Source organism: Notolepis coatsorum, assembly GCF_963971535.1.
Source record: "Notolepis coatsorum genome assembly, chromosome: 2".
Lineage (NCBI taxonomy): Eukaryota > Metazoa > Chordata > Actinopteri > Aulopiformes > Paralepididae > Notolepis > Notolepis coatsorum.
Window position 1 is genome coordinate 166,107,632 of NC_140166.1, and position 27,666 is coordinate 166,135,297.

Here is a 27,666-nt window from a genome sequence, read left to right on the forward strand (position 1 = left end):
GTTCGGCATTAGAAAACAACTAGTTATCTTACCGGCTAGCTGCTAGCGACATCTCTTTCAGAAATAGATGTATTTGGTCCTTGAAACAGTACCACAATGCAGGTAATACGATTTACTATTGACTTATTCACAATTTATTCATAATTATCTACTGGTCAGTTATAGTCTGGCGTTAAACGTTCACTAACTGTATACTTTTGTTGAAGCTGTCTAGCTAACAGAATTAGCAAGCTAGTCTCAATTGAAGGCATGTAACTTTACAGACTGATCGTGGCTAAATAAAATAACATACTCTGATTATTAAACATCACATCTCTCTTGTCTTGTCTCTTACCGCCACTCAGCAACGAGAGGAAAAACAGCTGGAAGCATCGGTGGAATCACTTATAACTCGTGTGGCACATCTAAAAAATGCCCTGCACAGTTTTATTTACAAGTTGGAAAATGAGTTTGAGCGATTGACGTGGTAAGTTAAGCATGGATTCGATTCGTGCACTAACGTTAATAGCCAAATTAATTCCAATTCCCCCCCTTATAAAGCACCTAGATCTCCCTCCTAAAGCTACTTGGTGAATACATGTTTCTGTCATGCAGGCCCTCTGTCCTGGACAACTTTGCTCTCCTGTCTGGTCAGTTGAACACCATCAATAAACTGCTGCGGAATGAGAAGACTCCATCGTTTCGCAATCAAGTCATAATACCATTGCTTCTGTCTCCAGATCGAGATGAGGACCTAGCGGTGAGTATCTTCTCAGAGGGTATCGGGGGTATCCTTAGCATGATTAGTAATAGTATCATTGCTCTAGTATTTCATTCACTACATGTTGTTGACTCAATGGAAGCAATAATAGGCAAACCAGTCAGTCAGTTAGGGACATTCGCTGTTGTAGGCCAGCCCTCCAGGTCCGGCAAAAAAACGTATAACAATGACGAGGTTTTACTACGTTATCTCCCCAGTCCCCACCACCACCTATACAGGTAATTATGCAAAGCTGTAACAAATTATATCAAACTGTCCTCTGAGAAGGAGGTCCTTGAAACAATGTCTGATCAAATGGGGGGGGGGGGGGGGGGGGGGCGCTAGCCTATAATTATGCTCTTATTTGACCTTGCTACCCTGCTATGTTGACACCGGACCATACTCTACTTCTCCAGAAACTAACAGAGCAGCGTGTACCTGTGTTCAGCCATGAAATCGTGCCAGATCACCTCCGCACCAAGCCTGATCCAGAAGTGGAAGAGCAAGAGAAACAGCTGAGTGTAGAGGCGGCACGCATCGGTCCAGAGGTGGCACAGGCAAGTTACATCTCACACTGCACACATCGGTCCAGAGGTGGCACAGGCAAGTTACATCTCACACTGCACACATCGGTCCAGAGGTGGCACAGGCAAGTTACATCTCACACTGCACACATCGGTCCAGAGGTGGCACAGGCAAGTTACATCTCACACTGCACACATCGGTCCAGAGGTGGCACAGGCAAGTTACATCTCACACTGCACACATCGGTCCAGAGGTGGCACAGGCAAGTTACATCTCACACTGCACGCATCGGTCCAGAGGTGGCACAGGCAAGTTACATCTCACACTGCACGCATCGGTCCAGAGGTGGCACAGGCAAGTTACATCTCACACTGCACACATCGGTCCAGAGGTGGCACAGGCAAGTTACATCTCACACTGCACACATCGGTCCAGAGGTGGCACAGGCAAGTTACATCTCACACTGCACACATCGGTCCAGAGGTGGCACAGGCAAGTTACATCTCACACTGCACACATCGGTCCAGAGGTGGCACAGGCAAGTTACATCTCACACTGCACACATCGGTCCAGAGGTGGCACAGGCAAGTTACATCTCACACTGCACACATCGGTCCAGAGGTGGCACAGGCAAGTTACATCTCACACTGCACACATCGGTCCAGAGGTGGCACAGGCAAGTTACATCTCACACTGCACACATCGGTCCAGAGGTGGCACAGGCAAGTTACATCTCACACTGCACACATCGGTCCAGAGGTGGCACAGGCAAGTTACATCTCACACTGCACACATCGGTCCAGAGGTGGCACAGGCAAGTTACATCTCACACTGCACACATCGGTCCAGAGGTGGCACAGGCAAGTTACATCTCACACTGCACACATCGGTCCAGAGGTGGCACAGGCAAGTTACATCTTGATCGGTATTGGCTTTTTTTGTTTTAAAAAAATCTATGAAAACCACGAGGGACAGCTGTGATGCAGGAAATCCTTTCTTGATGTACAATGGTGGAACGAACTTCCCATTACAGTCAGGACAGCGAAAGCTGCCCAATATTCCACCATCGACTTAAAACGCACTTCTTCAATCAATATCTGAAAGAAAAAAAGAAAACAAACCTTCATACTGTCTTTTACTATTATGCACTTTGCTGCTAAGGAATCTACCTTGCCTGTATTACTACCTACTATGCTAATATGTCTATACTACTATGCACTCAAGAGTCAAGACTGTAGCACTCAAGTTCGACACTGTTTGACAAACAATGTTACTTACCCTTAGCTGCCAGACTTGTTGACTTGTTTTAAATAACTTGTAAGTCGCTTTAGATAAAAGCGTCTGCTAAATGTAAATGTTTCAATTACCAAGCATATCTTGCCTATATTTGACTGGTTTTACTAACTTGAATGTATTTGAAGTGTGCACTGTAGTGTGCAGCATTTGTATTATCTAGGAAAATACAAATATCTGATCGGGACTCAATATTAAATGACTCGGATCGGGACATCCCTAGCTCTGAGTCTGACCACATACAGGCATGCGTCACGCATGCATCATTTCTCACACACACACTCTTGACCTCCAAGCCTAATTTAAGCCTCCTGGGTGAAAACTGATTGCTACACAGGGTGTCCGCGGGACCTTAAAAAGTCTTAAAAAGTCTTAAATTCAACTATCAACTATTAAGGCCTTAATTTGTCTTAAAATGTCTTAAATCCGACTTTCGGAGGTCTTAAAAACATGCCATGTCATCTTATGTTTCATTGTGAAATCTGGGGGGAAACTATTAACGGGAGATAAATCAGGCTTTTTTTTTTTCTTTCACGCAAACGGTACGCAGTGGGGCGGAACCTTAATGTGGTCCTTAATGTGTGTCGCCGTCGGGAGCTATTTCAGAACACCGGAGCATAGGTAACACGTTATTCAAGCCGTAGCGATAACGCTGACGTTTAGTTTAATTGATTTGTATTTATTTGCACTCGTTAATTTAACATGGGAAAGTGCAAATTTAATGAGAACTGGCTCGAAAACCCTCTGTTTGCACCGTGGTTGGTCCCAGTGAAAGATAATTACGAGGCCCGCTGCAAACTCTGCAAAAAGGATTTTAAACTGGGAACGATGGGAATAAAAGCAGTCGAGTCACACATGCACAGCGCTAAGCATGTTTACCTCTGCAAAAACCCGCCTGCAGACAACTTCAATATCAAATTTATTTTCGACGGCGACGCTGTCCACATCAACTGCTGAGGGACAGGTAGGTCTACCACCAATTACATCTGCACCTGTCCGGCTAACGTTCGGCTCCACGCCAACCCTTGAAGCTGAGGTACTGTGGGTTCTAAATACGGTCGCAAAGCATCAGTCCTACAATGGAAATGAGGGACTAGGAGAGGTGTTTCAAGCAATGTTCCCTGACTCTGAAGTCGCTAAAACATTCACGTGTGGAAAAGATAAAACGTCCTACATAGCCAGGTTTGGATTGGCTTCTTGCATCCAAAAAATCTCTTCACGGATGTAAACAAGGGCAAGGACACGTTTGTGTTGATGAGAGTGAGAGCTTCACCCCACCCTATGTATTTATTTTCTACCACACACCTACCCCCTCCGAATGTACAGTCTCCTCCCCATCATATATATATATGTTAGGATCTATGGGTAACAGTACTGTATATTTGCATATCATATATGTCACAAATGTAACAGTAATATATACATGTATGTCCCTATGCCATAAATGTCATGATGTCATGTATGTTGTGCATGTCATAAATGTCACTATGAATTGAAAATGAGGGACCCTGATGTAAACAAGACAAACGTCTTTCTCTGGTCTGCATCCCCTTATTATTGTGTGTATTGAGCTGTACTGTATTGTACCCATTCTGAAATCTGTTAAATAAAGTATTCATTCAACCAAACCACAAAAACAAAACAACTGGATGAATGAAAACTTTATTTAACAGATTGCAGAATGTGTACAATACAGTACAGCTCAATACACACAATAATAAGGGGATGCAGACCAGAGAAAGACGTTTGTCTTGTTTACATCAGGGTCCCCCATTTTGAATTCATATTGACATACACAACATAGAATAGATAGAATAGAAATACTTTTATTATCCCGTGGGAAATTTGACACTGCAAATCGCTCAACATTTAAACATTTAGACAGGACAGGTCACGAATTAGAATAATAACACAAATCAATCAAGTTGCCTAGGATAAGAGTAGAGTAAAATAGAATAAAAATGAAATAAAATATACAGAAATAAATACAGTAAAAACATACATGACATCATGACATTTATGGCATAGGGACATACATGATGACATACAGGTATATACTGTAGTACTGTTACATTTGTGACATATACGATATGCAAATAATATACAGTACTGTTACCCAGAGATCCTAACAGAAAATATTATATATATATGATGGGGATGAGACTGTACATTAGGAGGGGGGGGGGGGGGTTGGACATTTACGGTGGCCAGTTTCGAATTGCAGTCTCCCGTAGGTGCTCTTTAAGAGCGGTTTTGAATGTGGGCAGGGGTAAAAATGGGTTTTAGGAGTGAGGTTAAGCAGTAGTCTGACCAGTTTGTTTTGTGATGTTTGTAATCTTGTTTTTAGTGCCTTTGAGGTGCTTTGGTACCATGAGGTGCAGGCATAGTCGTAGTACCCTTGAATGAGTACTGAGAGTACCCATGATTTTTGCCATTTTGTTATCGTGAAATTGGTATTAAATTTAATTCTGAGTGGCATTAAAAAGTCTTAAAAAGCCTTAAATCTGACTGGGCTAAACCTGCAGATACCCTGGCTACAGGATGTGTTCACTTTTGTGGAGCAATAGATCTGTTGGTCTCAGCTAAAAAAAATAAGCAGATTTTCCGATTAGTAGTTAACCCTTTCACTGCCGCACTACTAAAACGGTTAACCCTTTCGCTGCGACAATACACAGAAGGTTAACCTTTTCACTGTCGCACAACAGCCGGTTAACCCTTTCACTGCCACACGACGGAAGGTTAACCCTTTACTATCACAGAGCCGACGGTCACCGTTAAGGTTAGTTGGGGTCAAGGTGAGGGTTGGTGTCAGGCATCTACTGTATTTGTGAAGATTAAGGTTAAAGCACACGGGTGTTTTTAAATGTTGACATTTTAATGCTTTCCATATTTATTGCCGATTGTAGCGGCACGGTGGTGTAGTGGTTAACACTGTCGCCTCACAGCAAGAAGGTCCAGGGTTCGATTCCCGCTTGGGGACCAGGTTTCCATGATGCCAGGTACCCAGGTGGGGTATCTCCCAGGCCTTTCTGTGTGGAGTTTGCATGTTCTCCCCGTGCTCGCAAGGGTTTCCCCCCCGATAAGATAAACCCAATGGAAAAACATGCACAACAACAGATCGCTAACGCTGTGGCGTCCTTGACGAAGACGGACAGGAGCACTTGGATTGGTCCCCTGGCGCGGCTCACGTTGGCGCCTGTCTGCTCCCGGCTGCCCTTGGGGGGGAAGGACGACGGGATGGGTTAATCGCAGAGACGAATCGCATCAGCGATCCTACAGACAATGCATGCGTGTGTGTTCCGGTGTGTGTGTGTGTGTTGAGGATAATTGCCAATGCCAATTAAAGACCTCTGAGCAGGTCCTGCATTATTATATTATTATATATGTTCAATAGACTCTCCAAACAACAAACCACATGCTATATACATCATGACCTGCTCGCTACTGAGAGACACACACACACACACACACACACTTCCTCCCGCTCAATTCCAGTGGGCTCCTCAAGCCAGCTTTTCAACTGGGCATCTTCCAGCGCTCTATTCCCGAGTGTTTTCTGGAGCGATGGCTATGCTAGATTGATTATTGTGTACTCTTGGGCGTCACAGTCATCCTACTGCTTTGTTAGTTATCAATATACAATATGTATATATTATATGTACAATGTGTGTATATATTATAGACACAATTTTGTGAGGTGAACTGTCATACCCCTGTGATAAAACTTTAGTTGAATTAGGGATATGACATGATTTATTTTTAATACTGAACTTGTGTATTTACAGTGGTCCAATCATTTGTATACCTCTATGGTCAAAATTATACAACGGCATGCAAATTTCTCGATTCTGATTTCAGCCAGTCAATTTACACGTATTTATTTTTCATAATCCCACGCTCTTGGTCCCAGGACCCGCCCACAACCGAATTACTATCACTCCACCGTGCGACTTTGTAGGAAAAAACAAGATGGCGGACAATAATCTTTACAAATGGATATGTTGATAGCGTCATAACGACTAAATAAAAAACGATTCTGTCACGGCGAATGTCTTAGTTCTTTAAACAATGTTGGATGATGTAATTGATGGGTCATGAGTCATTGTGGAACAAAATAAAAATCGTGCGAATTGATTGATTGATTAATTGCAATTTTTTTTATTTTTCTTTTCTTTCTATAGAAGCAACTGGGAGGTGCGCTGTTTTAAGTGAGGGTGGACTGAATGGATATGTTGATAGCGTCATAACGACTAAATGGAAAACGATTCTGTCACGGCGAATGTCTACTTTTTCTGGTGGATGGTTTTTTCAATAAATCTTCAATTAATGTGTGTTCATTGTATAGCGATAAGGTTGGATGCAGCGTTTCCGTTAGCCGGTAATTACCGGTATTTGACCGGCAAAATCTGTTGAAGTCCGACATATTTAATCTCTCCGGTCTTAATGTCCGGTGAAAATAATTCCCTCTAAGCACAATTTGATTATTTGAATTGTATTAAAATAGGCTAAAATTAAATAGCCTATGCGATGAATGAATGAATGAATGAAAACTTTATTTAACAGATTGCAGAATGGGTACAATACAGTACGGCTCAATACATACAATTGTTAAGGGGATGCAGACCTGAGAAAGACGTTTGTCTTGTTTCCATCAGGGTCCCCCATTTTCAATTCATATAGACATATATGACATACATGACATACAGATAGTCAGTACTGCTACATCTATACATTTATGACATACCAGATTTGCAAATACAGTACTGTTTGTGATACAGAAGGAGTCAGGAAAGGGAGTATATACATTTGACGTAGAAACTGTACATTGGAGGAGGTTGGGTGGGGGGGGTTGGGTACATTGGGATATTGACAACCATACTGGGTAATTTACATTGGAGGTGGTTGGGGGGGGGGCGGGGGGCACACTGTATAAACAAGTAACACTGTACATTGAGGGGGGGGGGGAGGAGACACTGTACAAACAAACACAATTGTACATTGAACTATTGACAACCATACTAGGTAAATGACTGTACATTGGAGGGGGTTGGGTTAGGATATTTACAGGGGCCAGTGTTGAATTGCAGTCTCCCGTAGGTGTCCCTTGAGAGAGGTTTTGAAAGTGGGTAGTGATCCACATTCCTTTACAGCTTTGGGTAGGGCGTTCCACATTGATGTGGCATAATTGCGAAACGTGTTTAGTCCCTTATTTGAGCCGAATCTGGGTTTAACATGATTTGTGGAGCTCCCTCTGGTGTTGTGATCGTGGTATTCACTGACCTTTGGGAAGTATTTTGACATGTACATGGGTACCTTGGTCGTGTAGTGTATCTTGTAGACCAGGCCCATTGCAAGTTGTTGTACTCTGTCGTCTACTCTAAGCCATCCTAGGTTGTCGAAGTGGGCAGGGGTGAGGTGGGTTCTAGGAGTAAGGTCAAGCAGTAGTCTGACCAGTTTGTTTTGAGATGTTTGTAATTTTGTTTTTAGCGCCTTTGAGGTGCTTTGGTACCATGAGGTGCAAGCATAGTCGTAGTACCCCTGAATGAGTGCTCCTGCCAGAGTCTTCAGGGTGTTCTTGTTTACCAGAGAGGAGATCCGGTACAAGAATCGAGTTCGTTGGTTGACTTTTTTTATTACATTGGATGCCATTTTGTCACAGGAGAGATTAGCCTCTAGGATGGAACCCAGGTAGGTAATTTCATCTTTCCTTGTGACAATATTGTCACCCACTGTAACTGAGAAGCCGTCGGTCTTGCTGAGTTTGTTATTTGAACCGAAGAGAATGGACTCTGTTTTGCCCATGTGTAATGATAGTTTGTTATCAGCGAGCCATATGCAGATTCTGCCTAGTTCCGAGCTGAGGGTTTTTTCAACCTGTAACTTGTTCTTGTCAGAGACCAGCAGGGCTGAGTCGTCCGCAAACAGGAACAAGTTGCAGTCACAAGCTGACGACATGTCATTTGCATAAATTAGGAACAGTAGCGGTCCTAGTATGCTTCCTTGTGGAACACCACAGCTCACTGTGAGGGGGGGGGATAGGGTACCGTTTACCTCCACCATCTGTTCCCTCCCCTCAAGGTAGGATTGCATCCAGCTCACTGATAGACTATCAAAACCAATTGCTTTTAGCTTGTCAATCAGAATGGAGTGATTGACCGTGTCAAAGGCCTTTTGTAGGTCCAGCATGACCATGCCGCAGTATTTGCCTGCGTCCACCTCTTGTTTGATGTGGTCATTCAAATAGAGAAGGCATGTGTCAGTGGAGTGGGATGTTCTGAAGCCAGATTGGAATTCGTAGATTAGATTTTTTTCCGCTAGGTACTTTTCGACCTGTTCGTAGACTATTTTTTCCATGATTTTCGAGATGGAGGTGAGAATAGAAACAGGGCGGTAGTTGCCTGGGTCTAATTTGCTGCCCTTTTTGTGCAGAGGGGTCGTTCATCGCACGATGAACGAAACAATCATTACATTTGTTTCATCGTTGCTTCTAATAATGACAACGACGTTGTCAGCGAGAGCTTAGTGCTGGGTTTGCGAGTGCATGTGCAGCTGCAGAGCCGGAGCAGCAGCGGCACAGTGCAGTACTTGACGATGAATTGAAAATGGGGGACCCTGATGTAAACAAGACGAAAGTCTTTCTCTGGTCTGCATCCCCTTAACAATTGTATGTATTGAGCTGTACTGTACTGTACCCATTCTGCAATCTGTTAATAAAGTTTTCAATCAATCAATCAATCAATCAATACTCCAATTCAGCTGTTGGGTGGGGGGCGCTGCTGAGCGGTCCCCAGATAGAGCCAGAAAACAGCTGAATCTGCTGCTCTGCATCGACATACTCTCGCAAATAAGTCATTGGGAGGTGGAGCGAGAGAGTCGTCACGCAAACCCACGATAATGTTGCCGTCTCTCTGCCAAATTTCTTAGTTCTTCGCTTGATATAATTAATACAAATGTCCAATATAACGGAATTCGTTAGTTCATAAAAATGTGATTATAACAGACTGCTGTTTATTAATGTCGGGCGACTGCCCACAGACACCTATTTGATTTAAAGTCGGCAGCAGCACAGAGTCTCTGGACTTATTTTATTTGGAATATAATGACTATACGCAAAAGTAGCCTAGTTTTAAGTAAAAATATTATAAATCTACATGCCTTGATGATGTCATTCTTTTGTTTTGTTGTCATTCTTTTGCCTATCAATTGTTTTTAAGCTCAATAAACTCTGACCGGAATTTCATCTACCGGACACTGAGGCCGGCAACAATTTTTTCTAACGGAAACCCTGGTTGGATGAATGTGCCAGTTGTATAAAAGCATTACACCACTTGTAGTCGTGGATTGTGAAAATTAGACCATACCCCCCTAGGCATGGTCTAATTTTCACAATCCACGACTGCAAGTGGTGTAATGCTTTTATACAACTGCCACATTCATCCAACCTTATTGCTATACAATAAACGCACATTAATTGAAGATTTATTGAGAACCATCCGCCAGAAAAAGTAGTTCCCAAAAAAGAAAAAAATAGAAGTTGCCTCCATGTGGAAGCAGCTCGGAAGTGCATCTAACTGTTCTCAGTAGGACATCCAACCAACTAACACATCCAACTGTCTTTCAACTAAGACATCCAACCAACTAACACATCAAACTGTCTTTCAACTAAGACATCCAACCAACTAACACATCCAACTGTCTTTCAACTAAGACATCCAACCAACTAACACATCCAACTGTCTTTCAACTAAGACATCCAACCAACTAACACATCCAACTGTCTTTCAACTAAGACATCCAACCAACTAACACATCCAACTGCCTTTCAACTAAGACATCCAACCAACTAACACATCCAACTGCCTTTCAACTAAGACATCCAACCAACTAACACATCCAACTTTTCTTTCGTTTTTAATTATGAAGTTAGTGGTTGTTATTGGAATGATTGATTGATTGAAACATTTATTACCAGATGCAGAATGGGTACAGTACGGCTCAATACACACAATTGTTAAAACTTTGATCGCCATGGGTTAAATTCATAATTTACCATCCCTAGTCAGCTCTATTTGTCTATGGAGAAGTTCCCCTTCTTTGCAGGGCTATAACTTTTTAAATTCTATTGCTAGATTGCCATTATTATAATAATAATAATAATAATTTAGGACCTGCTCAGAGGTCATCAATCGGCACACATGCGATGCATGCATGCAATTCGTATCTGCGATTAACCCATCCCATCGTCCTTCCCCCCCAAGGGCAGCCGGGAGCAGACAGGCGTCAAGGTGAGCCGCGCCAGGGGACCAATCCAAGTGCTCCTGTCCGTCTTCGTCAAGGACGCCACAGCGTTAGCGATCTATTGTTGTGCATGTTTTTCCATTGGGTTTATCTTATCGGGGGGGAAACCCTTGCGAGCACAAATTCCATTGTTCAGGGTGTAGCAACGATATACTTTTTCATTCACATATTCATACTAAAATATGGTCTAAAGTATAAGTGTTTTTATCGTTTTCTGCAGCTTTCTCCAGAACTTGATTTATAGCTCCAAATGCATTATATTGATGATGAAATACAGTTTGATAGCAATCGGCGCGAGATAAAAAATTTCAACTGGACGTGGTTCTAGAAGTTACTACGTATCATCTGATATTGACCGGATGGGCGAGGGGGCGTTTATAATTCCGTGGGCAACATTATACCATTCGTCTAGTGTGGGTCATATGGTCATCAGAGCAGTTTATATGGAATACGTTAGAAAATAACGCTGGATCTTACCGTATGTTCCTCGCGCCGTTGGACGATCAGCGTGGAGTAGACCGTTTTTGATTATGGGATGTTGATCCTGATGAACCATTTCCAGGTTGTATAATACTATATACGTCCAAATAACGTTGTTTATTGAGTTAGGGCGAGCGATTGATCATCCAGTGTGTTGAGATGGAGTCCGGCTACCGATCGCGAGTGCCCGGACGACATATGGATGAGCACTTCCTGTTTGGCGCGCCCCTCCCTCTTGGCCGATCTGCCGATCGGCCACCAGATGGCGCTCTCGAACCGTTAGACAGTTGAGTGGAGCTCACCAGTACATCTCATGGCTCCGGAGGAGAAATATGATTTCGATCACAGATTTTTTAATTATTGATATCAAAGACGAGTTACGGCGTCTTCGGCAGAATGAGCATGGCTAGGAATGACGTCTAAACACGTCATCGGCGATTAAAGTGTTAAGGGGATGCAGACCTACTTTCTATAGAACTTTATTCTTAGATGCTTCTATTGAAAGTAGGTAAAAAATAAAAAAAACATTGCAATTAATCAATCAATCAATTCGCGTGATTTTTATTTTGTTCTACAATGACTCATGACCCATCAATTACATCATCCAACATTGTTTAAGCAACTAAGACATTGTGTGTGTGGGTGTGTATGCGACCGAGTGAGTGTGTCTGTGTGAGAGAGTGAGCTCTGGCAAGGAAGGGGAAGAAAGAAAATAAAAAAATAAAATAAAAAATGCAAATTAATCAATCAATTCGCGCGATTTTTATTTTGTTCCACAATGACTCATGACCCATCAATTACATCATCCAACATTGTTTAAAGAACTAAGACATTCGCCGTGACAGAATCTGTTTATATTTAGTCGTTATGACGCTATCAACATATCCATTTGTTAAAGATTATTGTCCGCCATCTTGTTTTTTCGGCGGAGTGATTGTAATTCGGTTGTGGGCGGGTCCTGGGACCAGGAGCGTGGAATTGTGAAGAATACATACGTGTAAAATTACTGTTTCAGCCAATCAGAATCGAGAAATTTGCATGCCGTTGTATAATGGAATGTAACACATTTCATTCACAAGTTTTGTGTGAATGTATCCGAGAACGTATTTGAACACACCTGACTACCTGCGCTATTGATATGCAAAGTAGCCAGGTGGGTAATTAGCGAGTTGGCGCATCAGTAGAGTGCAGCGCATTCCTGTGTGCACATCCGTGCGTGCGCGTGCTTCTGCTCACAGAGCCGGTTCAACCCCGTCCCCTGAGAAACGCACCACTGGTAATAAGAATCCTTGTGTGCCTTCTTCTTTCTCAACAGAAACAGATCCAGACTTTGAATAAGCTGTGTTCCAGTCTGCTGGAGAAGCTGAACAATCCTCGTGATGATAGAGATTCAGACAGTTCAGGTACAACAGTTCAGTCACTTACGCTACAGTGCCACGGTTGATGGCGTCAAAGGCGAAAAAGCTACAGATTTTCATTCATTGCCTATAGGGAGGTGTAGTCTGACGTCACTTTAATTTCCTGTGCGGTCCACCCGTATAAGGATTTATCTTTGGGAAAATGTATTATCGGCTATTGTAATAATTCTGCCTCATGAACATTGGCAAGCTTTCCATTTTTGCACAAAATGAGCTCCCTTCTATCACTAACATTATTGTTTAAGCATTTTTGGTTGAAATAAAGTTAGTTATAAGGTTTTTAATTTGTTGTTAAAAAATAACTACACTTACTTACTGTCGTTCAGTGTTGTGGCCTAATACAGCCAGGAGTCTACACTGTGGTGACGTCAGTCAGCAGCACCAAAGTGAGTGTAGTTCCTCAGTGAACGAAAACATAAACGTTGTTATTTAGCTACTTTTACGATTTAATTGTGAATTTCTTCATGTTGAGCTATAGATTGTGGATGAATACACACAGAAAGGTACACCATGCCAATTTTCATGCTTTATTTGTTTTAAACGAGACGATTTAGAAATGGGTCCTTTGAAAATACATGGCAATTTTAAGGAGAGTGGACCGCGCGGGAAACACCAATGACGTAACCACTACACCTTCCTATAGGGAAGAGTGAGGAGTGGCTGAGAGCGGCTGAGAGTGAGGGGAAAACCCTGTGTTGTCGCAAGGCGTTGCTAAAAAAAAGTTGACTAGTGTGACTGTGTGAGAAAAGATGTGTCCCGTCACGTGTACAGCATCAGCTATGATTATTAGATTAAATCTATTGTCATTATACAGCACAAGTACAGTACGAAAAAAAAATTTGGCATCCAACCAGAGTGCAAATGTAACGGTAAAGTGCAATTGTGATATACAATGTACAGGTGATTAAACTGGGTATAAAATATATAATTGGGTACGAAAAATACATTGATACACACACACCCCCATTTGACTAAATATAAACAAAATGAGCAAGTACAAGTGAGTGTGTCATCAACAGCGGGACCCTAGTGTTTCCTAAATCTACTTCACACAGTTACTAATTCACCAAATCGCTGAGAGAATATATTTTCTTTCCTTAACAGCGATACGGCAGAACAAGCCATCTTTCAACCCGGCCGACACCATTGCGTTGGTCGGAGCGGTCGCGTTCGGGAAGGGCCTCTCCAAGTGTCGGCCCCCCGGCCCAGGGGCCCCTGGACATCCGGGGCAAGGGCCCATGATGAGCGGAGGCCCCACCTTACAGCAGGTCACCATTGGCGGCTCGGGTCCACAGGCTGGCATGGGAGGACCTGTACCTCCGCAGCAGCAGGGGCAGCCAGGTAGGAGCCTTGTAGGTGAGGTCTCATCACACAAGCTATGTCATTGTCGATTGTCTCAATCTAGATTAAAGGGATAGTTCTGGGTTTTAAATGTTTTAACCTTGGCCCCCATTTCTTACTTACAAATGATTACGATATTCTCTGTCCTCGCTCCACAACGTTGGAACGAACTTCCCACCACAGGACAGCCGAAACCCGACCATCTTTCGCCGTCGACTAAAGACACACTTCTTCAATCAATATCTGAAATGGAAAAAAATAACACTAACCTTCTTACCGTCTTCTACTATCATGCACTCTTCCTAATACAATAATAATATTTATATTTTGATTACACTAATATCTCTCTACTACTATGCTCTCAACACTACAGCACTCAAGTTTAAACACTTTGATGAACATTGTTACTCAGCTGAAAAAGAGTTGTACCCTTCCTGCTGACTTGTCGTACAGAACTTGTAAGTCACTTTGGATAAAAGTGTTGACCTAAATGTAAATGTACGTTGAACGGTAGGGTCCATTGCTCGGTACAATCCATACTGTTGCTCATGCAGAGTCAACGGGGATGAGCTCCTCTCTCTGAGGCTCACTGAAATTTACTCCGCTCGGTACAGACGGGAGCTTGTCCCCATTGACTTTGCTTGGTACAGACGGGAGCTTGTCCCCCATTGACTTTGCATTGGTTTGTGGCTAACTAGCCGGAGCTAGTATGAGGGTACAGACGGGAGCTTGTCCCCATTGACTTTGCATTGGTTTGTGGCAAACTAGCCGGAGCTAGTATGAGGAACGGCATAGATTGTGCAGAGAAAGGACTCGATCAACGACAGTAACAAATAGGGTTAGGGTATGTAAGGTATTTCATCCAAATTGTGAAATAATCCTTACTTATAAATTGTCACATAATCCTTCACCCAAATTGACTCGTATATCTGACTATTCAATATCCAAATTGGCATGGTCAATCATATGAAAGGTAGAACATCTTTCAATGGTTTTATTTCAAGAAGTGAATCAGCATAAGTTACAGACAGGTATACAATACGTTGAAATGTGGTCATTTTCAACGGGCAGACATTCTAGGTTCTACTAGGAGCAGAAAGCAACAACAAGTGACTTATGTCGTCCATTAGCCAATGGAAGTGCATCTTCAGAAATAGGATCAGAGAAACAAGACTGACACAAAACCAAATAGGGAACAGGTATTGGTCAGCTAGGTAGGATTGGATTACAACTGAGCTCAACATTATTAGAACACAGACTCTCTGGTGACTGTTGTATAGGTCCAAAGGAATGTATGACATTTTACATAGGCGCACATAGTGTCATATATTCAATTCACATGGAATCAGTTTTAACTAGGGATGTCCGATATTATCGGCCTACCGATATTATCGGCCGATATCGGCATTAAAATGTGATATCGGTTGATATCGGTATCGGAAATTAAGAGTTGGACAATATCGGTATATCGGTATCGGTAAAAAAGCCAATATCGAGCATCCCTAGTTTTAACACAGTAGATAAGTACATTGTAGGCACTGTTTAAGTAATTTACAATAGATGCAATTTATAAATAGATATAGATATGGTAGAATTTATAGATATGGTAGATTATAGATACTGTAGATACTTTTATGGATGGTCTATATTAGCATAAGACCTGCAATATTCTAACAGTTACAAAGAATCTGAACAAGCTAAATGTCGTCTGGTGTCTCCTTCACATTTAGCCTCATCCATCCTCTTAGAAATCTCTGCAAAACCACAAAAGCGTTACGCTACAACATGTAGCACACGCATTTTGCAATTGCTCCGCTCCCACTAACGCTAATTTCGTTTAAAAACATTATTTGGACAGTAAAGAAAGAGAATAGACCACATCGTATGTATTGTTAAGACCCTCTACTAACCATATCAAAAGACAATATGGTTAAAGGTGGAAAGAAGGCAGAGAAAATAACTACGGCAACTTCAACGGCGCAGGACGTAAAAAAACGAGATAGACGCGTCCGAACCGTCGCTGGTTCTGAGCCGACGGCGACAAGCTCCGAGGAGGAGAAGGAAGAGGACAACGTACCGGGATCATCGATTACGGTCCCCGAAAGAGAGTCAATAGAGACCAACATAAAAGAAGGTACAGATTCAAGCTCCGTGAGAGGGAGAGCAGCCAGATTTATGGATTCCAACGTCACTGCATCTATCTACCATTTGCCGTCAACTGAAGTAAGCAGAAATCCACCCGATTTCAACACATTGTCTAACCTGATGGTAGAACAGTCTAACATGATGAAAGAACAGTTAGAACAGTCTAACCAGATGAAAGAACAGATGGTAGAACAGTCTAACCTGATGAAAGAACAGATGGTAGAACAGTCTAACCTGATGAAAGAACAGATGGTAGAACAGTCTAACCTGCAGATTACACACATCAAGGCGCTCGAGGCAAACGTCGAGGCTAAATTCGATCGCATCGAGGCTAAATTCGATCACATCGATGAGAAATTAGAAGAAGTCAAGAAAGCGTTCGATGCACAGTCAGAGCGAATCACGACAGTGGAGATTTCGGTGACAGAAAACACAAAAGCAGTCAAGGCGAACGAAGGTATCATGACAGTGATGGGAGAAGAGATGGAAAAAGTTAAAGATGAATACCGGAGGGAAATAAAATTGCTTAAAAACGAAGTGATGGAGAGGCAACTAGAAACCCATCGTTACCACAGGCGGAATAACATCCGCATTGTGGGGCTTGATGAATCAGTGAACTGCGATGACATCAACTTTCCAAACGAGTTATCAACGATTTTGAATAACTCCGATCCAAACAAAGTGCCAGAAGTGGAACAAGTTTACAGAATTGGTTCCCAGGGGCAAAATATCAACGGGCCGAGAGTCATCATTGTCACTCTGCGGAAAACTACAACAAGGGATGAAATCATCAAATATGCTCGCAACCAACGTGGGAAGCTGAAGTATGGTGATAAACCAATATTTATCTACGAAGATTTGAGCAGAGAGGCCATCATCCGACGTCAACCATACAAAGTTGTGATGCAAAAGCTGTACACAGCCGGCCACAAGCCAAGGCTAGCATATCCGGCGCTGTTATCATTCTTGGACAATAACGGCCGCAGGTCAGGTCCATTTACACCCTTTGATGCTGAGGATTTCCTGATTCAAAATGCAGCAAATAACCCAAAGCATGACGGAAATGCCGGAATCAGTTAAGCCTCTCTCTAAATATATACCAGTGTAGGAATGACTTTATTGTGTTCATCAATGAGGTCATTCCACCAGTGTTGGAATAACATTGCTGTGTTCATCAAAGTAGCAAACGATATGCAAGTCGTCTATAACAATGTTTACTGTGTATAATACGATTCATAATACATTATAATTTCAGTCTCTGGTCTCTGAGGGGACAAATAAATATCAATGCAAAAAGATCTATCTGGAATATTCTGGGTTTATCGCTCAAATGCCCTGGGTCTCTTAGATCATTCTGGAATGTAAAATAGTCTAGGCACTAGTATATTCTACAACCTTCTAGAATATAAGGCACCATGACAACGAAGTAAAATAGTCTAGGCACTAGTATATTCTACAACCTTCTAGAATATAAGGCACCATGACAACGAAGCATACAACTCTAACAATAACATTCGGTGTGCATACACATAGCATATATAAATTAAATGAAGTGCAATCAGCCCTTAATAATACTTTAAAATTATCCACACATAAACGTATGGGCACAGCAAGGTTATTCTAACAATTTAAGTAATCACTCCATTAAAGGCACATTGAAGCGCTAAAAGGCGCTGCTTTTCTATCTTATCTAATCAGTTAAATCGGTTCTAGTGGCTTCTCCACGTTGATAATTATTTATCTCTTATTCCTTATCTATATCTTTCCATTGATTTTTATTTTATTAAATTTTTTCTTCTCATCACCCTATATTTTTTAAATATAATTTAACTTACATTGTTCTTTTCCAATGTTCTTCACATTAAGGTGTCAATATTACTATATATTTTTTAAATATATTGTAACTTACATTATTCTTTTCCAATGTTCTTCACATTAAGTGTCAATACTGATCTACAATCTTTTCCTTTTTTTTTTCCCTCACACGGTGGTGGAGGGTTCAAAGGAATATGTCGATAAAGGTTTATTCTCTTTTTATTTTATTTTTTATTTTTATCTTTAGGTTATTTATCACAATACTTCATTACAGTAAGGGAAGGTGCAAGACCAAAAGCGACATTCTATTGCAATAGAATGGAAATGTTAGATCCTATGGCAATGAGCATAGGAAAATTAGGATTACAATGCTCAGGTTGGGCAATCCGGTGGACCATGGGAGAAAGTCAATCGCGGAGGATGTGTTCTTGGAACACAGGCATGTTCGACTTTCTGGGAGAGGGGAAAATAGGGGATTTTTATTTGTATATATATATGTTTTTAAGCTCAGCTCTCAACGGGACCTCATTAATTGGATGTGCATCTATTGTAGCTTCATACTCCAGAAACATTACCAAAAACTACACGAAAACATGCATAGACTATGGCTAGTTTGAATATAATGGTATGGAACACCGGTGGGATAAACAAACAACACAAGCGCAAAAGCGTGCTTACACTGATGAAAAAAGAACATGTGGACGTGGCACTATTAAGCGAAACGCACATTTTAGAGGGAGACATAAATACGTTAGCGGATAACATATACCATAATATTGGTCACTCTTCTTTTGCTACGAGAACTAGAGGGGTAGCCATAGTCGTCAGACGCAAATTAAATATCGAATTGAAAGGGGTATGGTCGGATGCTGAGGGGCGCATAACTATAGCTAGGATTATACACAATAACAGGAAAATTGCATTGGCAGCGGTATATGCCCCGAATTTGTACGAAGTGGGTTTCTTCACTTCACTAACAGGAGAAATGTTAAACCATCCCGAGTACTCATACATAATAGGTGCGGATTTTAATGCCATTTGGAACCCAAGGATGGACAAAACTTACCTTTCCTTCTCCAGCGAACAAAAGAATTCATCTAAAGCATTAAAAGATTGGTCGAAATCAACAGGAGTAACTGATTTATGGCGTTCACTTAACCCCATGACCCGCAAGTACTCCTGTCGTTCGGCGAGACACAACACACTATCCAGAATTGATTACGTCTTTGCATCCCCGAGAATATTTGATAAATACGAAGTGGAAATGACACCCAATGCGCTATCAGATCACTGCTACTTAATCCTGAAAGCAACATTTGGTACATTATCTACCCGGGCCCCAAGATGGCGTTTTAATTCGATGCTGCTTAACAACAAGGAATTCATTACACAAATTAAAGAAGCTCTCACAGTATTCCTACAAGTTAATGCTAACTCGGTGCAAGATCCCAGAATATTATGGATGTCGGTAAAGAGTATGATCAAGGATTTCTCGGATAGATTTACCTCCATATTGCGCAAAAATCAAAACACAAAACTGTCTGAAATGGAAACGCTTTACTCAACGCTTTTTAATTCTTTAAAATACAACAACTCTACTAGACTAGATAACCAAGTTAACATTCTAAAGACCGAGATCAAAGCAATGTACAGACAAAAATCGGAATTGCAAATACGCAGCACTAGACAACAGCAGTACTTCCAAGGTTCTAAACCTAGTCACCTATTAGCCATGCGACTAAGAATTAATGCAAAATTTGCAGATATAACTGCCATTAGGAAACAACAAGCTCTAGTAACAGAACCCAAAATAATAAACGATACATTCAAAGAATTCTACTCCGATTTATATAACTCAGAAACGACCTTTGATCAAGACAAATTAGACACATATCTTAATCAAATTACTCTCCCTAAACTTACAGATGAAGACGCTAAACAGTTAGAAGTACCGATCACATTAGAAGAACTCAAGAAGGCCATATCCGGAATGAAAAACGGCAAAGCTCCGGGAATTGACGGTATCCCATCAGAAATGTACATTTCTTGCTGGGACATATTTGGACCCTTATTACTAAATATGATCTTATACTCAGTCAAAGAGGGAAGCTTCATCGAACACCAAAATACCGCACTCATTTCAGTTCTTCACAAAAAAGACAAAGACCCCACTGAATGCGGTAGTTACCGTCCTTTAAGCCTCCTCGGAACCGATGTCAAACTGTACTCTAAGATATTAGCCATCAGATTGCAAAAGCATATGACGTCTTTAGTTCATACGGACCAAACAGGCTTCATAAAAGGTCGCCTGATCAATGATAACATAAGGCGAATACTGCACGTACTAGATACAGACAAAGAGGACATCACACCTAAGGCGATACTATCCCTGGATGCTATGAAAGCATTTGACAGGTTGGAATGGTCGTTTCTATGGGCAGTATTGGAAAGGATGGGGTTAGGAAAAGGTTTCATTGATATGATTAAAGTACTATACAAGGACCCATCGGCCATGATTACAACAGGCACAATCATCTCCAAAATCTTTCCGGTATCACGCTCTGCCAGACAGGGTTGCCCTCTTAGTCCCGGACTATTCAATTTATCATTAGAGCCTTTAGCACAATATATAAGACAATCCCAATCCATAGAACCAATCGTAATCAAGGGCACACAACAAAAAATTAGTTTATATGCGGACGACGTAATATTGTTCATGCAAAACCCCAACACCACATTGCCTCATCTGCTCAAGTTGATTGAGAACTTTGGTGATTTATCGGGATTTAAGATAAATTGGCCGAAGTCGGCTTTCCTTCCACTTAACACCCCTGCAAAAAAAGATATAACCCTCCCAGGTGCGATACCGATGGTAAAACATTTCAGATGCTTGGGAGTGGAAATATTCCCCACCATAAGACAAACGGTGAAGCACAATTACACAAAAATACAGAACAAAATCAAGGACGACCTGGACAGGTGGGCAAAACTTAAAAACTCAGTACAGGCAAGGGTATCAATAGTTAAGATGGATGTATTACCAAGAATCAATTTCTTCAGCTCAATGCTTCCGTTACCTCCTCCAGAGGGCTACTGGAAAAGATTACAAACCTCCACATACAAATTTATTTGGAATAACAAACCACCTCGCATAAAAAGATCCACCGCACAGAGAAGTAAAGCAGACGGTGGCATGGCAGTCCCAGATTTTTTACAATATTTTAATGCCTCAAGTTCTCAAGTTCTCAAGTTCTCAAGTTCTTTAATAGTTGTCATACAGAAGTACAGAATACTTTCATACAAAATGCTTCTTACTGTTACGCTCCAGAGACTGTGCTAGACAAGATAGTATCAAATAACATAATAACATAATATAGCATGAATTTAGAAGAAGAATGAGGTCACAGTTGTTCGGTATAGACATATGTACAATGTTCTGAGTTACCATATAATATACAATACACAATACTATGCAGTGTACTAATGTACAGTACTATCTAGTGCAAAGCAGAAGTGGGATGAGGTACAATTTTAGGTACAATTTACAGTAAGGTGTACGAGTTGTAGTGCAATCCTTCATCCATAAATATAAAGTGTGGGGAGTGGGTGCTACAGTGTGTTTGTTTAAAGTGGGTGTGTGCTATAAAGTGTGTGTAGTGGGTGCTACAGTGTGTTTGTTTAAAGTGAGTGTGTGCGTGTGGATGTGTGTGCTATGTGTGTTTGGTGGTTGTTGTTGTGTAGTGTTCATTCATTGTTCGTTTAGCAGCCTGATGGCCTGGGGATAGAAGCTACTTCTGAGTCTTTCTGTGCTCGCCTTGAGACTCCTGTGTCGCTTGCCTGACGGCAGCAGTTCAAAGAGGCAGTTGTTCGGGTGGCTCGAGTCCTTAATAATTCTCTTAGCCTTCCCCTTGCAACGCTTGTTGTAAATGTTCTGGAGAGTGGGGAGCCCCCCTCCAATTGTGCGTTCGGCTGAACGTGTCACTCTTTGTAGTCTGCTTTGGTCTTTTGCAGTGCTATTCCCAAACCAGGAGGTGATGTTGCCGGTCAAGATGCTCTCTATTGTACATGAGTAGAAGTTCTTAAGGATCTTCTGGCTGACTTGGAACTTCCTTAGGCGCCTGAGGAAGTAGAGGCGTTGTCGTGCCTTCTTCACCACACTGTTAATGTGTATGGTCCATTTCAAGTCCTCGGATATGTGGGCTCCGAGGTACTTGAAGCTGTTGACTCTCTCAACCGGTGCCCCGTCGATGCTGAGGGGGCTGTAGTCCTTGACCCCCGACCTCCTGAAGTCCACAATCATCTCTTTTGTTTTGCTGACGTTCAGGGAGAGGCTGTTTTCCTGGCACCATCCCGCCAGGACCTTGACCTCTTCCAGGTAGGCCCTCTCGTCGTTGGCAGAGATCAGGCCCACCACCACTGTGTCGTCAGCAAATTTGACGATTGTATTGCTACTCCGCTGAGCCACACAGTCGTGTGTGTACAGGGAGTAGAGGAGGGGACTCAGAACACAGCCCTGGGGGGCCCCTATGTTGAGGGTGATGGATGAGGAGGTGCAGTTGCCTGCTCTCACCACCTGGGGTCTGCCAGTCAGGAAGTCCAAGACCCACTGGCAGAGGTCATAGCCCAAGCCCAGGTCCCTGAGCTTGGCTATGAGTATGGAGGGGACTATGGTATTGAATGCCGAGCTGTAGTCGATGAATAGCATTCTCACATAGTTCCCCTGCCTCTTGTCCAGGTGTGATGCTGCTGTGTGCAGCACATGGGATATGGCGTCCTCCGTGGACCTGTTGGGGCGGTATGCAAATTGCAGGGGGTCCATGTTGATGGGGAGGGAGGAGCAGATGTAGCCCTTTACTAGCTTCTCAAAGCACTTCATGGCTATGGAGGTGAGAGCTACAGGGCGGTAGTCGTTGAGGCAAGCAGGCTTGGATTTTTTGGGTACAGGGATAATAGTGGACTTCTTCAGGCAGGTGGGGATGACAGCCTGTTCTAAGGACAGGTTAAATATGTCAGTGAATACTGGGGCCAGTTGGTCGGCACAGACTTTTAGGACGCGGCCGGGGATGCCGTCCGGACCTGCTGCCTTCCTGATATTCACTTTTTTAAAGGTCCGCCTCACCTCATGCTCTGTTACCCTGAACACTGCGCCTCCATCAGCAGCCGACCCCCCCCCCCCCATTGCCGAGGCTTGTGAGCTGGTGTTGTTATTACCAGCATCAAACCTCGCATAGAAGGTATTGAGGTCGTTTGCTAAGGAGATGTCATTGTTCAGTTTGAGGGAGGCGCCTTTGTAGTCTGTCATCGTTTTGAGCCCCTGCCACATAGCTCTAGAGTCAGCTTGTTCAAACTGGAGTTCAATTTTATCCCTGTAGCGCCGTTTGGCCTCTGACACTGTCCTCCTTACGTTGTGTTGCGCCACCTTGTGGTCATTCATGTTGCCTGCCACTAGGCCGTCATTGTATGCTTTGGTGCGCTCTCTCAGAGCTTCACGGACGGATTTGTCTACCCAGGGTTTTTGATTTGGGTAAACTTTCATTTTGGTAGTGGGGATTGTTTCTTTCACCCTAGTACAGACATAGTCCAGCACTGTCTCCGTGTAGGCATTAATGTTATCTGTGTCGCGGAATACAATCCAGTCTGTGTTGTGGAACACTGACCGGATCGTGTCCTCTGACGTCACATTAAGACCATTGAATAAGATATGGTTTGACCCCGAGGCTTTGGTATCTTGGAGAAAATTAGAAGAAAACATAGTAGCCCCACAGAGATTGAAAGACATAGCATACACTAAACTTTCAATCAAGCATTGTGAGCGAGAATTTGGCCCAATAATAACCCATGCAATCAGGACATGGCGGGAAACTCAAAGGAAATTTCCTAACAATCAAGTATGGCATAATCACACTCCCATATTCAATAACAATGCTCTCTTAATGGGAAAACGACCTATAAGATTCCCTGTATGGGAAGAAAGAGGCATACACTCATTAGGGGATATTTTTAATAACAAGGGCCTCTGTAGTTATGTCGAAATGTGCATAAAGTTTAACCTCACCGAGTCCACATGGCTTTTTTACATACAGTTAAAACTTTGTATGAGATCTCACGGTGTTCCATTACACATACCAATTGAACACCACAGATACCACAAATTTTTCTATGACAGAAATACATTGGGAGGTTTTGTATCAGGTTTTTATTCACAATTACTAACGTCCTCGTACGAAACCCTTCAACTAGACAATGTCTGGAGGAGGGATATACCAGACCTGGAAAATGACTTTGATTGGCAAGGAGCCTGGGCAAATGTCCGACTTACATCAAGGAACCCGGATCATCAACAAATCAATCTGAACTATATTCACAGGACATACTTGACTCCTATAAGGCTGTGCAAAATGGGGCTTATACAAAACTCCAAATGCTCCCAATGTACAAATGGGGACGAAGGAACATTTATGCACATGTATTGGGACTGCCCACCAGTTAAGGCATTCTGGGAAGATGTGTCCCAACAATTATCAATACTCGTATTTTGGAATATACCTGTACACCCCGCGGTATTGCTATTGAATGATGTTTTTGAGTTTGCAGTGAACCCACAACTAAAAAGATTGGTTTTATCGGGTATCACAGTAGCTAAAAAACTGATTGCATCACGTTGGTTTCAACCGGAAAAAATGTGCCGGAAAGTGTGGTTTCTTACATATCTTGATGTGATATATCAAGAAATATCAACAGCAAGAATTCTAGGGCTCAATGAATCCAAAATGTTAATGTGGTTAGAAGTGGTGGAGAGAATAAAAGCTAGCCTATAATGGTGATGTCTGGTTAGGAGTGAGGGATAATGGAGGTACTATCCAAGAGGGGGTCCGGGAGGGGGGGATTTGAGCTGGAGCATATGTGTGTAGGGTTTTAGAAAATAGGTATTCGGGGTATATTATATACTAACATTTATATAATTGTAACTTCGCTGGATATACACGGTATACGGTTAAAATGTTATTATTGACTATTTTTGTTTTATCCTGTTTCTGTACTTGCATATATTTTAACCACCTTTACTGAAAGTTTCATTATACATTGTGTGTTGAGTACTGACTTTTAATAAGTTTTGTTTTGCAATAATAAAAAAAAAAATTAAAAAAAAAAAAAAAAAAAGCGTACAGGAGTGAGTAGGAACCAGAAGATTGGTATATGTACTAGAGCCCGGCCGATATTGCTATCGATATCCATTTGATTTGCCATCTTTAATCTTGAGCAATAAAAAGGTACCAGTCATGTCATGCTAGCTCACTGGCAAAGGGGTCGTTTTGTTCCAAATTAGGGATGCTCGATATTGGCTTTTTTTACCTATACCGATATTGTCCAACTCTTAATTACCGATACCGATATATGCAGGGTTTCCCCCCCCAAAAACTGAATAATTTCAGGTAATTAACATTACATATCTCTTGTTGTGGAATTAACACAACATTATGCATACTTTTGACAATAAATAAAATCAGAATTTGTTCTTACTTGCTTGCGTGGGTAAATAAAGGTTATAAATCTAAAAAAAAGAGAGTTTTTGGAAAACCGATACCGATATTTTCCGATATCACATTTTAATGCCAATATCGGCCGATAATATCGGTAGGCCGATAATATCAGACATCCCTATTCCAAATGTAAGCTATTTTAAGCAAGCTTACATTTGATGGGAGGAAAACGGTGTCCCTTGACTTCTCACTTCAAGATATCCGAATGGAAATGGGCTCATTGGAACCATGCAAGACAGCCAGGCTAATTTGTGCTAGACACATGCAGAATTAGGCCCAAACCAGGCAGGCTTTGTTTGCATGTAGTACAATAGGTTACTTTAACGCATATATCATCAATATTCATATAAGGACTACATTTCCTTCAACTGTAAAATATCCCACCTCCAGTAAATATCTTTGTCACAACTCTTTGATAACTAAGTTTGGGATTTTCTTTACTCCGGTATCGGCCTCAAAAGAAATCCGACCATTATCGGTCGGACTCTAATATGTACATTAATAGAGTTGAACAATTCTTAACACTTTGGTTGCCTTGGGTTAAATTAATGATATACCATAGGTTGCCGGCTCTATTTGTCTATGGAGAAGTACCCCTTCTTTGCATGGCTATAACTTTTTAAATTCTATTGCTACATTGCCATTATTAGGGCCCATTCAAAGTCCTATATGTATTGTTCATTGTGTAGCAACGTTAAACTTTTTCATTCACATATTCATAGTAAAGTATGGTCTAATGTATAAGTATGTTTTCATCTCTTTCTGCAGCTTTCTCCAGAACGTGATCTATAGCCCCAAATGCATTATATTGATGATGCAATACAGTTTTATGGCAATCAGCGCGATATAAAAAATTCCAACTAGACGTACTTCTAGAAGTTACTACACGTCATCTGATGTTGACCGGATGGGCTAGGGGGCGTTTATAATTCCGTGGGCAGCGTTATACCAATCATCTAATGTGGGTCAAATGTTGATAATAGCAGTTAGTATCGAAGACGGTAACGTTACACGCTGAAACTCACCCCAGTCTCCGCGCGCCGTTGGGCGATCATCGTCGAGTTGAAATCTTATCATTATGGGATGTAAATTTACCCGGTCCATCTCCAGCTTGTATAATGGTATATACGTCCAAATCATGTTGTTTATCGAGTTATTGGCAATCGATCACTGTGTAGTGTGACGAGCCAGAGTCGCGGGACCTATAGCGAGCGCCGGAAGTACTACGGTCGTCTAGGACAACCTCTATTCAACATCCTGTTTGGCGATTGCGCCGATCGGCCACCAGATGGCGCTCCTGAACCGCCAGAGAGCTCAGTGGGTCCTGCTGGTGGATCTCAGGCCAGCGGAGGGGACATAATGAATCCGATCGCAGATTTTTGAAATATTGATATAAGGACGCTGTACAGCGTCCCCCGGCAACTTGAGCATGGCCAGCAATGACGTGAAAAGACGTTTCATGGCAGTCAAAGTGTTAATGTAATGTCAGTTCATTATGAATGAGTTTTTCTATTTAAATTGCCCCCGAAATGCAATAGAAGGCCCACTACCCCCACCTCCAATGAGACAAAGTTAATTTCTGTACCTGATGCATATTTTGCATTAAACTGATATTTTTTTCTTATTTCTTTTCAGGGAAAATGCCAAACAGCATCAAGACAAACATCAAATCGGCCTCCGGTTCAATGCATCCTTACAATCGATGAGATTTGTGGCTATTTTGTCTTATACTTCTTATCATTAAAAATATTATCAAAGATATATATTTACATCAAATATAATCATTATGTATTACATAATTCCTTTCATTGACTAGGCCAACTGTTGTTGAGGAGATATCTCATGAATGCTTCGCCATAATGTTTTATCAAATGTTCCCGAATATGCTGTTAACATTTTGATCATGGAGATGCCTTTTCAGATTTCTATGATTATCACATCTGTGATTCAGTGTTTTGACCACTAGAGGGCAGCACGTTAACATTTATGGGATCATGAACGGGACGGCAGTTACTTTTAGAACTGTATTCTGACACTTTGATAATAATAAAATAAAGATGTGTAAAATGGA

The 27,666-nt window shown here is 41.9% G+C and overlaps 1 protein-coding gene across 2 annotated transcripts; it reads left to right on the forward strand.

The window, feature by feature from the left end:
* On the forward strand, positions 1-27,666 carry med8 (mediator complex subunit 8). Of its 2 annotated transcripts, none has more exons than XM_084307932.1 (7): positions 1-102; positions 345-466; positions 595-739; positions 1,156-1,296; positions 12,651-12,738; positions 13,858-14,109; positions 27,231-27,666. In XM_084307932.1, exons 1-7 carry the CDS (start codon positions 97-99, stop codon positions 27,299-27,301), a joined length of 825 nt encoding a protein of 274 aa, XP_084164058.1. In that variant the 5' UTR covers positions 1-96; the 3' UTR covers positions 27,302-27,666. The 2 variants fall into 2 exon arrangements, with proteins under 2 accessions (XP_084164058.1, XP_084164059.1); XM_084307933.1 differs by having other exon boundaries at positions 13,858-14,094.

Excerpts from the sequence above, each read along its gene's own strand:
- med8 (XM_084307932.1), top strand. Across the intron at positions 467-594 it reads GAGTTTGAGCGATTGACGTG|GCCCTCTGTCCTGGACAACT; the intron begins GTAAGTTAAGCA and ends TCTGTCATGCAG. Across the intron at positions 1,297-12,650 it reads TCGGTCCAGAGGTGGCACAG|AAACAGATCCAGACTTTGAA; the intron begins GCAAGTTACATC and ends CTTTCTCAACAG.